Here is a 17334-nt window from a genome sequence, read left to right on the forward strand (position 1 = left end):
GTGTTGTCATCACAGCCAGGCAGGCTGAAGAGTGTAAACCTAGTGGAAAAATCTAGCAGGCCGTGCAACCTATCTACAAGTTTTGACATGGATATGGAACAAGGATTCTTACTTCAGTCAGTGACAGCAATGTGACCAAAGCTAGACCACGTCATACATCTGTTTTTGTCAGACAATCTAATTATCTCAAGAGGAAATTGCAGCTGAAAGTGTCTTCCACAATTTGCACTCATAGCAAGGACTAAGTTCATTGCCAGGGAAGGAAGGTCTTTTTGAATTATGAGAGGTTTCTTAGCTGTCGTTGGTCCAGCACCCTGTCTGATCTTATTTTCTTACTGAGAATGCTGTACTTGAAAAGCACTTTTGATTAAGTATGGCCACTGAAAGATGTAAAATACAGACCTCTGAAATGATATCTAAAAGCCAATAACTTTTTATTGAAAAGCAAAAGAACACAAAATGAGAAGTACTTTCAGGAGTGTAGATCTCTGCTCAAGTTCTGGAAACACCAGGGAGCTTTTTAAATGAACAAATTTGCAACTGTTCATAACAGCCGTCCTGTTACATTCAGCTGTCTTCAGTCTCCGCTGTGCTCAGCTGGCATCTGTATAAAGAAGATGTGATGTAATTATTCTTGGTTATGAGGTCAGGATCAATTTTTCTGGATAAGCATGATTTAAAACTTGATAACTTACTTCACAAAGAGGAGAATTCTCTATTTGATTCATCAAAGCACAGAAGGAAGGTGCTAGAGCTCTGCAATTCTTGAAATTTGAGCAGTACTTACTGTAGTTGTGTTGCAAATAGACAGTGGTTAACTTGGGATTTCCATTTTCAATTTACTGTAACTCTTCACTGGGATACTTTCTTAAATGATCATTGCAGGGATGTAGGTTAATTAACACCTGTTAACTGCCCCTTACAGAGTTGTGGACATCGATTTAAATGTTAGTTTCTCGAGCAGTTATGGTGACTGATTCTGTACAGCTAACTGCAAGAAGAACTAAAACATACGTTGTACTGCTGTCTACTTTCAGCTCACATCATATCACTGAAGTGCACTACAGTATGTGAGTATATGTACATACAGCAGTAACAAAAAATGACAAAACTGACTCCATAACAGTGGCTGGGTGTTGCTCATGGCTTTCTACAAGAGGTATACTCTCTACCAGCAGTGTCTCTTTTAAATGAACTACTGATAGGCAGAGACTCAAGAGAACAGAGTGCTCTCTAGCATTTCATTGCTGGGGAAGCTACAGACATATCATTGCAGAGGTTCATTGTTCTTGGAACTAAGTTATGTATTGTCTTTTACTTGAGTCTGTTTTGCTGCATTAGTTCTTGTTTTATCCACTTTTGCAGTGGTGAGGAAGTGGAGCTTTTGACTTTGCAGCAGCCTTACTCAGATGGGCCATTTCAAACTCAATTGGACTATGTTAATATCCCCAGTTGATCAGCCTTTCTTTGTATCTCCTATATCTAGCTCCATGCCTGGTTTGTTCACTTAACTTTGTTCCCCTCTCTTTAGTGCTGGTTGTGGCACTGTCCAAAACTGAACCCTGTGTTTGAACTGAAGCCTTCACTGCACTGAATTGAGTGAATTGAGTCAATTGAATTGAGTGAATGAGTTATTTCTCATCTAATGTGGAAAGAGGATGGCATTTGGAATAGCACATGCAACATTCATGTTGGCTTAGCTTATATCCCACTAGATACTTACCATCAAAAATGTCTATCAGTGGGGTTCCTGCGGCAATGGGGAGGTCTGATGTTGTCTCACTGATGATACTGAGGAGTGATTTGACTTCTGATTCTAGATGCTCCACAGTTTTTATTACCTTCTAATGGAGGAAAAAAAGGATAACAAATGTAGAGGGGGGCAGTCGGAGTCAAATGGAAGGAATTGTGTACCAGATGTCTTAGTTCAAGAGGTGTCTTGCTGTCCCATGCTACTAACAGCTGATTTTGTTGTTCATTGCAATTTAATGTGTTTTTACAGTTATACTGGCCTCTAGTGGCACAAGTATTAGAATTGTGTTTGGCAAGACTTAAAATACAGCATTTATATTACAGCATTTTCTTTAGCCAAGAGGTTTAGTGTATTCCTGGAACCAGTGCTGCAGCTCTTACCTCTTCAATAATGTCTAAGCGTTCATGCATTGTATCATGTTCGTGGCACCAGCTTCCCAAACTTCCAGGTAACAGACTGGTAGGATCTGCAGCAGCTGGAAAAAGCAGCCACAGTTAAATTAGCAGGAGCTTTCTGGTAATAACATTTACCTTTCTGACTTCTGGAATTGTATTTGGCGTGCTCAAGAGTGTTCTTTATTAAACAGAGCATATCTTGTCCTAGGTGGAAATAACTCAGTTAAATACAGATATACCCAACTGTTGTGAATGTTTTCTGGCAGCGTACAGATTGTCCAAGTTGTTTGGAACAAGCTGTTTTTTTCTGATTGGCTATTTATTTGTGTTTATTTCACGAAGCCTGTTTTTTCTATGTAGGGCAACGTTATTGTATACTTCAGCTCACATCTGTCTCTACAAGTATAAAACCTAAGCGTTGGAAAGATCTGCCTTAATAGAATCTTATCGTAGTATGGCCTGGGTTGAAAAAGACAACAACGACCATCTGGTTCCAATCCCCTGCTATGTGCAGGGTCACCAACCAGCAGACCAGGCTGCCCAGAGCCACATCCAGCCTGGCCTTGAATGCCTCCAAGGATGGGGCATCCACAACCTCCTTGGGCAACCTTTATCAGTTCATCTTGGACTCTCATCAGAAGCAACTAGCGTGGTAAAGCTTTGAAGAGCAGCTGAGTTTGTCTCCTTAAACCCTGAATGGATGCAAGCTGGTAATTCCATTGTGCCACTAACTTGTGCATAAACATCTAATTTTGCAATGGGAAGAGAAATGGGGAAAATGTGCACAGCCAGTGCCTTTGTTGGCCAAGTTACTCATGATAGTATTATATACAAAATCACTCATCTCTGTCAGTTACCTACAGTTACCTCTCAGTACACATGAGCTTTCTGGCCATCTCATTCTTCTGGCTGTACCCCGTGTAAGAGCAGTGTCTGCTGTTATCTGGTGCTTGAGTGGAGCCAATTAATTTTCCATGACTTTTGCACAGTAACTTTTGGGTTTTAATGTGTGTATGTAGAGCAGTAACAGTACTTAAAAACTGCTAAATTGATAGACTTAACTTCAAATAAGAATAAGCATATCTGATATATTTAAGACCTTCAGAGGCTGTAATAATGAGAAAGCAGCACTAATTTGTTGTGTTACTGTTTGGTTGTGATGGAGAAAACCAGAGCATGATGTGAGCTTGTGTTATAATGTGTGCTTGAAGGCATAGGAGGAGCAACCATGGCTGTTTCCAATAGAGTTGTGTGAGAGCAGTGATTTGAACCTGGTGCAGTGCTTCGTGTCAAGTCTGTGCCATGAATTTTGGTGTTACGTGGTATAAACTTGTTAGGATTGTAGCAGTTCAATAGTATCAGAAATGTGGTGTGAGCTGGAATGGAATCCTTGAGGCAGGAAGGTGGAGAGGAATAAAACGTGACCTCATGTACTAGATGTGGTATTATTTAAAAATTGCTTTATCACAGTTTTAGACAGTATGTTTGAATGCGTTTGAGTTGTAGGCTTTGCTGGGGCTTGGGTTCTTGTACGTTCACCACGAGGTGGTGCTGTGAGGACAGGATCCTAAAGATTTATTCTGCCCGTTTGGTACTTAGCAAGACTGGAAATATGGCAGCTATGTAGAAGACAGCTGCTTCACGGTCGTTGTTAATTCGTTGTTGGTATTTTGGGAATGTTATTACTCTCTAATTTAGTAGTCAGGTTGAACCATGCTCCCAAAAATTCGGCTTATTTACATGTTGTTGTTTTTTTTTTCTATCACAGCTAGAGCAATGTGGAAATGCTGAATTTTTGTATCAGAAATGGAGGCTACAAAGCAATGGCCAGTCTTTCTCTACGAACCTTTTCTGCTCCAACAATAGGGTAGTAACTGTCATATATTAATAGAATTTCCACCTTTCCAGTGTTACCAGCTCTCTGCGTCACGCGTGATTCAGCAGAATGCTGAACTGCTGCCCAATCGTGTCACAGGGACAACCTTGAGTCACGAGGTGGAGTTGGAAGGCTGTGGGCCTCCCTTGGGTGAGAGCCAGCACCTGTCGTAAGTGTTTGTTGGTGGAGTTTTGGCCAGCCATAGGCTACGTGCCAGGCCTGTTTAGTTTTGTGCATTTCCTAGAAATGGGAAATGCAGGAGAGCTAATGCTAGTTCAAGTCAGTATTGGCCACTTCTCTTCCTCTGATTGTGCATCTTGTATCGCGCTGGTCCATAGAAGACTGAGTTCTGCCTTTGGAGTAGCAGAAGTAACCAATCTAGAGACTGTACCTTCCCAACCTGTGTAATGCCACAGTGAACATAGCTGCTGGTGCTCTGCAGAGGCTCCTCTCAATTTTTTCCTGATGCAGGAGCTTAAATCCTCTAAGGAACCCTTCAAACAAACGTGATGTGATGAGGTCCTGCTCCAAATGCCACTTCAGTCATTACTTATCTCTTTTGTGTTAAATATGTTTCTTCTCTGCACAAGCCACATTATTTTTGCCTGAGCTGACTGCCACTGTAAGTGGGAGTACACAGATAGGTAGGGGAGGTATAAGAATGACTGTCTTAATACTGCCTTGCATAGGTGTGCACAGCTAAAGGTAGAAGCTATTGTGAATTGCAGGTCTCAGTAGCATTCTGTTCTTTGGGGTGGTTGGTGCTTTCTTTGATGCAGAATCAGACAGCTTTCTTGCAGTGCAGATGCATTGTTAATTTATAGACTGCAGTGGGCTTGTTGGAGGGGGAGGAACTGTCTCACCCAGCTTTATAGACCTAGAACCACTTAAGTGTCTCATAAAACATCTGATAACTCTTGTTAGTAAGTGACAAGAGTTAGGAGAGAGTCTGTTTTAAAAAGCAAAATGGTTTTAGTTCCCAGGTTTCACAGCCTGGATTCTGTGACCCAGAAGAAATGCTGTCAGGCAGGGCCTGTGTCTCTGTGCCTGGTTAGCAGCTTTCTCACTACAGCAGAGATGCTCTCATGCTTGTGGTGCCCTTCACCACCACACTAGAATGGGACACTAGTGGGAAAGGACAATGGATCAGGCAGACAGTGCTTTGGTCACTGTAATTGCTTGCATTCTGCAATTAGCAGAGCTTGGGCTTGAGGCTTTGGCTGCTGGACACCTGGTTATTTTGTTAGCCCACAGCCTTCATCTCTGGGATGGGCTGTTCACAGAACACGTCCAGTTCCCTGTGCATAAATATGATAGATATCTGAGTCACTAGGCTGACCATACTTTTATAAGGGCAAGGGTTAAACTCCTAATTTCTTTACTTTGCCTATCATCTAGAAATTCTGACTTGTCTTGTACATTTTTGTCTTCCATGTCAGGTTGATAGTACCATAAAAGCAGTGTGGATCTACTGCCCTGTGCTGTGGTACCGTTAGAAACCAGCAGAAGGAGCAGAGAAACAAAATTTGAGATTTAAGGATGCCAGCAGACACAAGAAGTGCTTCTGTGTGAGAAGTTTAAGCAGGACCCTCTCATAAATGAGAAGCTTGCTGTTGGGTTTAAGGAAGTACAGTGGTTGTGTCATTACCTCTTCTATATGTGAACTTGTTCACATGATCTTGACGTGTCAGTATCTGAATTCTATATGTATATACATACATCTGCTCTCACACTAAGTATAAAAGTGAGTATATAATTGCTCAACAGCTTTTAAAAAGTATATTAATCTATATAGATATATACCTAGTGTGTGCACATATAATACGTAGACATAAGTAAATGTGCACCTCGTAGTGAAGTTGGTGTCAGAAGTCAGAGAGTAATGTTAACTTACACTTTACCAATAAAAGTTCACAACATAGCATTTCTGGTCCCTTCAGTCTGGTCCCATTAGTTGCACATATAAGCAAACTGTTGTCCACATACCTGTGTCACAAAGGCATCTGATAGGAGAAAAATTGTTTTAAATTAAAGCATCACAGAATTGCAAGCTGGAACACAATAATTCAGGTTAAAACACACATTTTTTTAAAGTCAATGAATCAAATCAGTAACTGAAAGTACCATCTGCATTGCTTGTATTCTTTATAAGGGTAATTCACAAGGATACATCACGAGTCAAGCTGTAGAAAATACTGGGTTGGGTTCTTTGGGCTGTGTTACAAAGAAGGTTGAGCTAAGTGACCATAATGTTTAAAACATTGGTTTTAAAGTTGATTAAAAAGACTTTTTTTTGCATCGTTCTGTAACCATTGTGGTTGTGAGAATTGACTGAGAGTTCATGTTGTGCTCAGCAGGGATCATGAGGTAAAGCAAAGCAGACCACAGGCCAAATGAAAGACAATTGAGACTGAAAAAGCAACCAGATGGCTCATAAAGCCTGAAATCATGTGACAGATGATAAAAGGGAACATTTATAGCTTTTGAAGGAGATATGCTTCTGTTTGTATTACCTTAGGTTTATCAGTACCGTTTTATTCTTGTAGTATATAGCAAGAAGTGATGTGATAGCTCCTACTGAGAAAACAAAACTTACAGTGATGGGTTTGTGCTGCAACAGAAAAAAAAAAATTATGATTTGAGTCCATTTGGTGACCCCTTCACAGCTCATTTGAGACGAGCATGATGGATGTCCAAAGGCATTTGCCAATCATTGCTTAAATTGTTTATTATCTAAATATACTGTTGGACTCAATGTTAAAGCACGTAAGGTGACTTCAAAGTGTTAGCTCAAGAAATCGCAGTTTGCAAGTTAAATTCAACTGCTTTTGCAAGTGAGAACAGAAAAGTCTATCAGTATTATCAGTAATACTCATATTAATGCTTTCAGACCTAGGTCCATCTTAAGCCAAGATTGCTGGTCATGTTTAGTTTGGTGAGGCTGTTGTTGAAAACAACCTTAGTTGCCAGTTATGTCAACCCTCCAATCTCCTTTGGATTTACACCCACCTGAGTTTTGTATATGTTTATATAAAGGAAGGAAGATAAGAAAAAGATGTTCCTCTCTTGTTTTGAAATATATTTCCAACGTGCTGATCTTATTGAGCAAGCAGCCAAGGAACTTTGTCTCATGCTTGCTTTTGCAATGGAAAATGGCTACGAGAAATCAGAGGGAAGAGAAGTATGGGCTATGTAGCTTGCAGGTAAGTAGATCTTATTCACTCTGCAAATTAGAAGAGGATATTCTAATGTTTTGGGCTCCAAACTCATGTTTCCCTTTGTGATATATTTATTTCTGTATGTGTATGTATTTGGTTTTGAAACTAAAGTGAGGAGTGAGGATAATTATAGCTAGTAGCTATAAAAGAGATACTTGTGTATGCAGAAGAGAATGAGCCGTTTCAGAAAGGGGAGGAAGTATGTAATGGCATATCTAAAGTATGTAAGTTATGTAGAATGAGTGAGCTTAATCTGGTTTTGAGAATGGAGGAGGTCAGAGAGGTGAGTATTTGATGTCGCTCATGAATTTGGAGATGACCACTGGTATCTGGGGATAAGGAGTTGTGAGGATGTGGCTTTTGGGCTGTGTTTGGTAACAGGAGCTACAATCACGGGGAGCAGGGTGTGAGGTGAGTCTGTGACTTACGAGTCAACTCTGTGTAGCTTGCATGTGAGTAAGTTCTGCCTGTAGAAAGAAATACAGTAGTACAGGAAAGACAATCTTTACAGTTTTTTCCTAATAGTGAAAAAATTGTAGGAACTTGACTGAAGATGTGCTTTCCTCTGGCAGACAATTTGTGTGTACTGTAACCACTCAGGAAATGACTTATGATAAATACACGCACACTACATCCCATGTATTCATGGAGTGACCCACAACTGCCTCACTCAGGACAGATCAGATGAATTTATAAGTACAGCTGATGCAGGAGAACAGCAGAGTCCTGTATTTCCAGACCCCTGACTTTCCAGCAGTTTGAGAATGGCATTTGCTTTACCCACAGAGGTTACAACTCCAGGTAACTCAATAACATAGAGGTTTTACAAATGGGTTAAATGTGCTCGCTCCTATGAAAAATCCCTATTTCAGGTGTCTCGTTCTTAAGAAGCACCCCTACATCTGGGTACAAACTTTCATTCATCCTTGTTGGAGTTCAGAGATGAGTGTTTGCAAAGACCTCCCTTGAACTGGGACAGGCTGTAGGCTTCTATAAGAGAAGGAAATACCTATTATGTGGGGTGTAGTTGAAACTACTGTTGGCTTATTAGTAGAAAATTATGACTCAGGCTGGTTTCAGATGGTACCTCTTATGAGTTTTACTGTGGATTTAATTACACCTGTTTGGAGTTCAGTCTTCCGGGAGCAAAATACTGCTTTATGAGAATGCAAGTAGTTGATTTCATGCAAAAATAAGCAGTTTTGAAAGTTTGGTTGTTCTATTTTTCCCCCTTCAGTTTCTAAACAGTACCCTGCCTCTGATTGCTAAATATCACCTTTATTCCCATTCACACCAAGAGCTCGTGAGTCTACCCTGCCTTAGGTATAGCATGTGTGTATCAGAAGATCCTAAGAATTCTGAGAAGTCATTCTGTGTTAGGTGAATGAGGGGTAAAAGCATTCCCTTAAACATGATTTGCTTTTTCTTGCAGTTAAAAGCAGCTGAACCACAAAGTGCTGTACTGAGCAGCAGTAGTTCCACTTAGGCTCCCTTGTTGCTCTCTCCTCAGTAGCTCAGTATTTGGATATGCTCATCTAACTGGAGCGTGTCATGGGCCCAGCCTGCTTACCCAATTCCCTGATAATTGTTTACCTGCGTATTCCAGGTCACCTCTCTGCCATGCATAAACGCATAGGAGAAACTGTGCTGCTGGGATGTTGCACCCTCAGAACAATTTGCCCAGAGCTTTTTGTGGGAATGTCAATATGTTTAAATGGGGCAGGTATTGAATGGCCCAGTGCACGTGGCTATATTGAATGCTACTCTAGCAGCAGCACCATCTCGCAAACTAACGCAGCAGTAGCAGCAAGGAATGAAAAGCTGCAGACATCAGGTGGGAGCTTATAATGAATCCAACTGGGCACCCACACTAACCTCTCACTTTGAGCTGCTTGAAAGCTGACCCTGTGAACATGAAACTGTTCCTGTTAATGGCTGAATAAAAACATACGCTCTACTTGTCCAACCCCAAACCATTTTTAAGAGGAACTGTTGTCAAACAAAACAGGGATAACCAATAGATGAATCATGAGGGTGGAGTGGTCAGGGGAAGGATCTGTAAGAAAATTAGGAGTTGTGTTCCTCATCTCAAAGGTAGAAAAGGGAGAGTAGGAATGACTTTTCTACAGTCTTTCAGTCAGCCAAGATGTGCACCTGGCTGTGACAGGCACAAACTCAAGCCCTCCCTCAGCTTGACTTGAAGAAACCAGCCAGTATGGACCAGGAATTCTCTCCTTACAAAAAATTATTTCTTGCTGCCTCCCTGTGGCAAGAGCTGTTCTGAGATTGAGGTTCTTCGTTTCCTTTTTCCTTACAGATAATATACATAGGGAGCAAATAAACAAAAAGTTTTCCTACAGTACTAATGGGGAGAAAACTAGTCAGAGTGCCCTTGCTTGAACTGATAATTTGTCACAGATAAACGTTGTAAAGTCAGTTGTGTGGGAGGGAGATGGCAAGAAAGAGCGTGTGGGATTTAGGGGCAAAGGGGACAAAACAGTTTTTTGGAAAATGCTTTGAATATAATGGAAACTCACTGCCCTGCCACGAAATACAAACACTGTGTGTTGTCAAGCAGCCGGAGCAGAGGGAGAATGATGCTGGGCCTCAGCTAGCAGAAACAAAACATAATACAAACAGGCTGTGGAGCCAGGTTTGTGGTAGCATGGGGACTATAAATCCTGAGACTAGCTGAACAGAATAGCTCTCAATCATACCATCAGCTGAACTGCTACTACAGGTTAGGTTAGTGCCAGCTCTGCTCTTAATTAAAGTAGAACTTAGATGCCAGTCTATCAGCTGTTGTGTGTTTCTGCTTCTTCCTCCCAAAGTATTTGAAGAAGGAATTGCGAGCCTCAGGAATTTCAAAAAGTAATCCAAAGCAGAAGAGACAAAAATGCAGTACTGTTAACAGCATATCTAAAAAGGAGGTTTTGAGTAAAGAGAATCTGTCTGCATTCACCTTGAACTAGGAGGATTCGTGTATGTGTTGTTACTGCTCCAGTGCAGTAATGATGGAGTTGCAGGGAGCTGGCTGCAGCACATGTCAGCTTCTGGAAATACACTGATCATGTATTTCCTTGCTCCCATGAGTACAGTAAGATCTCTAAGAAAGCAGTGTGCCTCTAGGACAGATTCAGTAGCACAGAACTAGAGATTCTCCTCTGAAGCAGACACAAACCTGTGACGCCTTCATATAAAGCCCATAAAGAAGCAATTCTTTATCTCCCCCGCCTGCCCCCATGCAAAGTTGTAGACCATGCTGTAGTTTCTGCTTTTCATGCTTGGAGTCACTCACCAAAGAGCTCGTGTTCCTGCAGGACTCCAGCAAACACTAGCACCCAAATGAACAGCATGGTCCCACGCTCCCTGTAGTCCTGTGCAGTGCACGGCAGGCTCCCTCCCAGGCTGTGCATAGACTGCTCTGTCTGTCTGTCCAGCAGTGCTGAGGTTTAGCCAGAGCTAGGAGGAAATATGCCCAGGCTGAGCCAAGATTCTGGAGCTGTGCTTTTTTTTTTTTTTCTTTCCTCTTTCCTCCCTTTAAAAAACACCCTTCCAGCTCCACAAAAAGTCCAGTTATCCAGGCAGGCTGGCAGAGCTCCAAGCTCCCCAAAGTTTTTACCCTGTATTTATTTATGCAGCCTACAACTGGAATGTGCTGGAAAACTCCGAATGCTGTGAGTACAGCAAGGGGGGCAAGAAAAGGAGGAGAGAGGAGAGGGGTGCGGGATGTTTCTTTCCCTGTAGGATTATGTCTAGGGTGTGGAAAGCAGGAACAGTGGAAAACACGGTATCATTAGAGTTGTGCAAAAACAGGGTTCTCATGTTATTTGTTTTTAAGACTGCAGAAAAATGTCTTCTGGGAGGGCAGAAATTCTGCTGGACTGAGTGCAGCAGCCTTGTGTCGGTGGTGCCTTGCCTTTGGAAAGCAACAAAGGCTCCTCTGAGCTCTTCCTAGTTCGAAAGGTGTTAGAAATAAGTTAGATGTGATAACACCATGCGTAAAAATAGCTCTGCTAATGGCATTCTGACTGCGTGCTTGAGTTAAATACTTATCTTGAGAGCTGATGGGTGTCAATTGGGTACGTGTCCATGTAGAACATGAGGAGGTAGGCCTCCAGCCCTGAGCCTGCTGCAGGTTCCTGGCACAACCTTTGTCACGTTCCTTCCAGCTTGCAGGTCTTTCGTTTCCTACCTTTGAAGGAAAATTAATAATCCTTTTACCCAGCTCAAGAAATAACAATAAAAAAATGTTTGCTAAGCATTTTGTGTTGCCTGAGTTTAAAAAAAAAAAAAAAAAAAATTCATACAAACTCTTGTGTTTTTATCAAGGAGTAGTTATTACAGAGCGAGTTAGGAATGCACTGCAAAGCTCTTGTACAACTAAGGCTGTACATGCTGTATGAAGGCTATGACTGCTGAAATGAGAGGTTGTCTGTGCTGAGGCTACGGGGGAAGTGGAAGCAAAGCCAACAGACTGAGGACATGCGAGTGCTGTGCCGGTGAGTTCTTTACAACCAAGATGTTGACCTGCAGGAGTGAGAGCCCTGTACTGCTTAGGAGAGCGAAGTCTCAGGAGCAGGATAAGACTTGAGAATAGTTGGTTTCTTTTTCCTGAGTGTGCTTGTCCTGGACCTTTGTCCTTACACTAAGTGCCTTTCTCAAGCAGAATCTCCCTCGTGTTCTCTTTCTAAGGGAGCCAGTTGGTGGATGCTTTTTTGCATGTTTTCTGCTGTACTCTACAATATATTATTAAAAAGCAATGAACATTCATTGCATTGCTTTTTTCCTCTACATCAGAAAAGCTGTAAAAATATATTAAAACTGCTGCTGTGGACCACCACTGGGGAGGTCACTCAGCCCCTTACTGCATGTTTCCTGGAGATTCTGAATGACTTCATCTCAGATTCATGAAACTGCTACATTCTCTCAAGGCAGTTCCTTCTTACTTGTTGAACAGTGTTATGTTTGACTATAGTGAGATCTGATACCCACAGAGAAGTAAACAAAACAGTGAGGTTTTTCTCTAGTTTGGTACTCCGGAGGTTGTTTCTATAGGGAGAGAAGCTCATTCTTCACGAGGGAAATACAGCCAAAAAAAATCACCTAGGCCAAGTAAGATTTTGGTTTTCAGTAGGGCTACTTGTCTAAAGCATTTTGGTGATCTTGGATGACTACCTAAGTTGCTTACTGTTGCTGGTAAGCGCTCAGAATGAAGTTGGAAATGAACAAGTCTTTATCAGCATTGTAAATTATGACATATTTGAGATGCATGTCAGAAATCATTAAACTGCAAAGTAGATTGTTCAGTGCAAGGCAGAAGATCTGGGTGTAGTGGAGAGTATGTGATATGTATAAACCTATTTGTCTTCTGGAAAGTTATTCAGTCACTGATTACCATCAGAGAAAGCATTCTCCAGCACATTCATCTTGGAAATGTCCATATATGAGAATATAATGAGATCATATGAATATAGGTTTGCACAAAATCCAGCTGTTGAGATGTTCCCAAGACACCAGCAGCCAAAGAAAGCATACCAGTGAACAGGGATGGGAATTTCTGCCAGCAGGCAATCTGGCAAAAGGGAGAGCAAACACAAGGTTTGAGTCTATTTTGGGAGTGTTGGGGTTTTTTGTGTTATTTTGCTTTTTTTGTTTTCTTACAGCCTTTCTGTATCGCTTTCTTGGATGAACCAAAGGCTTGGCAAAGCAAGAGAGTAGGTCATAGAGATACAACTGAGTGCATAGAGAGGAGGAACAGAATAAACAAAGGCCATGTGTCAGCAGAGGATGTGTGTGCCATGAGAAGGAAGATAATATCATTCTTGGGCATGAAATCCTGCAGCATGGACTGGTGGAGGAGTATGGCTGAGCATAAACTTGGCAAAGGTTGAATTGCAGTCCCTCATGACTGTAAATGAAACAGAGAGAAAATTATTTCTAGGAGATTATTTCTAGGAACAAAAATACAGTCAAAGACCCATTTGTGTAGGGAAAGGAAAGAGCCTTACATGCAGAGAAGAAAATGGAAGAGAATGATCTCTATCCTGGATTTAGCACAGAGGGACAATGAAATACTGTGGATGTTCCCTTGGGAAAAGGCGTTTACCCACCAGAGTCTGGAGATTCCCCATGTGTTTATCTATTAGCTGCCAGCTGCTTGTGACCTGAAGTTTTCAGGCCGCACCTGGAGGCTGCTGAATCCTTTATGTAAAATGAGGCTTGGCTCATGATTCTTCTAGAGAAGGTGAATTATTTTCACCCTCTTAATTAACTCAGTTCTTGACTGCTGAGTTAAAGCAATAATTGAATGTGTGTGGAAGCAGAGCTTATTGCCTGGAGAGACTGATTTCCAAAGAAGAGGTATGCAGTTGTCAGCTGCTTCCAGCGGAAGCAGGCATTAGCTTTGGAATGAGTGTATCACTTGATGAGCAAATGGAAGGTATCTTGGCATGGTGATATCACCAGAATGAAACAGACATGGCTGCTTACAGCTTTCAATTGTGGTAACTCAGCACCACATCCCCGGTAGAATGCCCTGAGCCTCCTCATCTCTGTTGCTCATGGGAGCAGCCTCTGTTGGTGCTGCAGGTCTTGTGGGCTGCTGCCTTCTCTCCCAGCGCAGTCTCTCTTCAATCTGTTAGATAACAACTTGAATTAGTGGTTACTACCTTCAAGGAACATCAAAGAGTGCAATGTTCTCTTGTCATTGTCATAAAGGCACAGACTTTGGTTCCATTAAAAAAAAAAAAAAAAAAACCAAAAACGTGCAGTATACGAGGTGCTGATGAGATCAGCTCCAGTTGTACCCTTGGAGAAGGTTAACAAACGTGTGTCATGGAATAGAGCACTCTGGTCCAGCCTTCTCCAAAACAATACATTTTGTACTGTGCCTAAGGCCAGCAGTGAGTCAGCTTCTCTCTTGAGGCAGTTCCCTTGTGTCATCTTGTTGCCAGCATGCTAAGCTGGGTTCTCTTTGCCAGCATTAGGTAAGCAGCTGATGGGTTTAGGCTGTCATGCATCTGTGACTTCAGCTTCCTGAACAATCATCCACGAGAAATTTGAATCACAAGACTGGAGGTGGGTTGCATGGGGTGTTGGTGAGTGGTGTCTTACTGTTAGTTTTGTGTTTTTAACCAGCTGTTTGATCCTTTCATTTCACAGATCTCACAGATGTTAATAAGCCCAACTGTGCTGCAGGAGCACCTATGGAACAAGCTATGTAACATGCCTGCTCTTTCTAGAGAAAATACAACTTCATCCTGACCAAGCTGATTTAGCTGTATACTCAGCTAAATTAGTGAATCTGAAATGGACCCTTGACTCCTAACTTTATGTCGCACATATGGTAATGCACACTGCTTTTTTTTTAATTGTAGAAAACTGCATCCTTTTGCTTGCATCCACCCATTTGAGTCACATTAAAAAAATGTGAAATAACTCCCTGAGTCCACAGCAAATAACACTCTAGAAAATAACACTGATGGGGGAAGTACTTGATTGTTCTCAAATTGGAATGACTCAGCTAGTGACTTTAGCAGGCCAGTGTTGCACACCACACTAATTAAAGGAAATAATGGCTTGAAACTGAACCAACATTTTCACTCTGTGAAGGAGCAATTAATATCTTAGAAGCTATTCATCTGTTGACTAGCACCTTGCTGAGCACAGGTCATGAGAAACAGCAGTGAAACAGAAGTCTGCGTTACTTAATGTCTGCGTACCTTTCTCCATTAGAGAGCTCATCAGCCGTACATGTGAAGCCCTTGAATACAGGCAGTATTTACCATATGAGCTAGCTGTGAGGTACAGATGTTTAATGAAACAGAAACAGCTGGGAATAAATCCGTTTCAGATCAACAGTCAGCCTGTTCTCGTTTCTGCCTTAATTACTGGAAGATCATGGATAGATTCTAAAGAAAGTATGATTTGCCAGAGAGAGGTCAAGCTAATCTCTTTACTGTCACTCCCCTGGAGATTTATAGTACGTGTATTACTTTGCTGCTGATGTAGTAAAAATCCCAAGTTAAGGGTCCTTTTGAACTGAATGTGGGTTAGGAAATAGGATACTGTAGCAGGATGCTAGTAGACCTTGTCCCATCTTTAATTGTGATTTTTCTTCAGGCATGCTTCCGACACTTTCTCCAAGGCAGAGAATGAGTAAGAAAATGGTATGATTTTTTTTCTGTCTTGCTGTCTGGTGGATTCTGTTCAGCAAGAATTTGTACAGTGAGCTATTACTGCATGGAGCCAGCATCTTGCCTCTTTAATTCCAGCTGCTAAGCATCGTTAGGAGACAATGTGAATACTTACATAATGTTGCTATTATCAAGAGAATTTGTTGCCAGAGGGAAACTTTGTAATCATGAACAGCAAGAGAGGTGCCCACAAAACAATTTCTGTTAAATGCTCATCCAGGGAATGAAAAACCTTGTGAGACTATGGACAAATAGATTAACAAGATTAGTGTTCGCCGCAAGCTGTAGAGTCAGGGCATTAACTCATGCTTGTGGAAAACAGATGTGAACTCTGGATTCCTGTCTTCCACCCTTTGTTTTGAATATTTTTCTAATGAAATCCTTGAAGGGCGATCAGTTCCGTATGTTTTTGGGGGAGGGCAATAATGGTTACACCTGTTACTGGTTTGCTGCATCTGCATGGCTATTCTGGTTAGTGCTAAGGACAAAATTAAGGACAAGAACTACACCTGAAGCTCAGTCCTTCCAGAAAACAAGCATAGCACTGATGATGCTTCTAATGCCAGATTTTGGGACAGCCAATCTTGCTTCGAGAGATCAGTTGAATGCAGATCTATTAAAATATCTGCAACAGTTCACTGTCTGGATGTAATATAATGTATAGTTTTGCTTTTAAGTAACCTACTCCAGTTAAACAACCTTATTTAATTCATACCCACCACCAGAACTCACTAGAAGAGTAACAGAAGTGTTATTTCTTAGTTCCCATACTCATCTCTGCCTTTTTAAGAGGAAGTTTTTCACCCAGAGGGTGGTGAGGCACTGCAACAGGTTGCCCAAGGAGGTTGTGGATGCCCCATCCCTGGAGGCATTCAAGGCCAGGCTGGATGTGGCTCTGGGCAGCCTCGTCTGTTGGTTGGCAACCCTGCACATAGCAGGGGGTTGGAACCAGATGGTCATTGTGGCCCTTTTCAACCCAGGACATTCTATGATTTTTTACTTTTATGTAAGTGCTTTCTGGTTTTTCCTGCTTGGGTATTTCTCTTCACCATCTATAGCAGCAACTGCTTTAAGCTTCTTCTAATTAATGCTGAGAAAAGAGAGGAAGTAGCAGATTAGTGGATAAAATACATGAGAAGGGAAGGGAGGGTTTGTTGCATGTGTTTACAGAATAAGAAGCACCGGAAGTGAGGACAGAGGAGTCATGTGAGTCATCAGGACTCTATAAAAAATTCCAAAGCAATCTGTTCTCTATAGACTTGATCGTCAGGGAGGTAAATGACAAGAAGCTGATAAGACAGGTGGTTTGAATTGAGAAGAGCTGACACTGGTCTAGGGAGCAGAAAGTGGTTTGCTCACATGGGTGAGGAGGTGCTATGCTGAGAGCAGGAAAGAATTGGGCCAGGATGGGACAGAGGGCAGGAAGGAGCTGAGCATGCTGCCCAGCGGCAGTGAGGCAGCCTGCAGTGGCAGAGCCCTGCTTGTCCCACTGCCTGACAGGTGTCTGTCCAGGTTATCTTCTGCTGCTCCAGGAGCTGCTCCACTCAGTCTTTCTGCTCCCATCTTCTGTTCAGCTTTTGATTTCTTTTGATCTTCCCACAATTGCACTCAGCGAAGCTGAGTTGTGGGCTGGATGAGCTGATTTTGAGCACAGCGTGAGCTGCAACCTAGAGCTTAGTGATTTAATCAGACACAGCGGGAGGAGAGGGAAGAGGATTTAGATCAGTGAGAGTCTGGGCTAAAGGAGCTGGCTCTAGGCTGTTATGTACTTGACCTTGGGATTACTTACGCTAACCAGGAGGCAAAGGAGTTCAGCCCATCCATGAGCAGCACTGTAGAGAAACGTTTATTGCCTTGGCAGAAGCGTGTGTTCTTTACTGCAGTTGCGTGTCCA

At 42.0% G+C, this 17334-nt stretch overlaps 1 protein-coding gene and 1 long non-coding RNA gene across 2 annotated transcripts; one reads left to right on the forward strand and one right to left on the reverse strand.

Annotated features, from left to right (window-relative positions):
• Positions 1-410: 410 nt before the first annotated feature.
• PLAC9 (placenta associated 9) lies at positions 411-10714 on the reverse strand. Its single transcript, XM_042862820.1, has 4 exons — positions 10541-10714; positions 2134-2228; positions 1724-1844; positions 411-604 (listed from the first exon to the last, which is right to left on the reverse strand). The coding sequence occupies exons 1-4, from the start codon at positions 10656-10658 to the stop codon at positions 594-596; spliced, it is 345 nt and encodes a 114-aa protein (XP_042718754.1). The 5' UTR covers positions 10659-10714; the 3' UTR covers positions 411-593.
• An 891-nt stretch (positions 10715-11605) lies between these two features.
• On the forward strand, positions 11606-14704 carry LOC122175283. Its single transcript, XR_006177377.1, has 4 exons — positions 11606-11744; positions 12909-12959; positions 14226-14322; positions 14407-14704. It is a non-coding gene; the product is annotated as an uncharacterized LOC122175283 (long non-coding RNA).
• The last annotated feature ends 2630 nt before the right edge of the window (positions 14705-17334 follow it).

The sequence above is a fragment of the Lagopus leucura genome, unplaced genomic scaffold (assembly GCF_019238085.1).
Source record: "Lagopus leucura isolate 7727_CA_CO unplaced genomic scaffold, USGS_WTPT01 Super-Scaffold_739, whole genome shotgun sequence".
Lineage (NCBI taxonomy): Eukaryota > Metazoa > Chordata > Aves > Galliformes > Phasianidae > Lagopus > Lagopus leucura.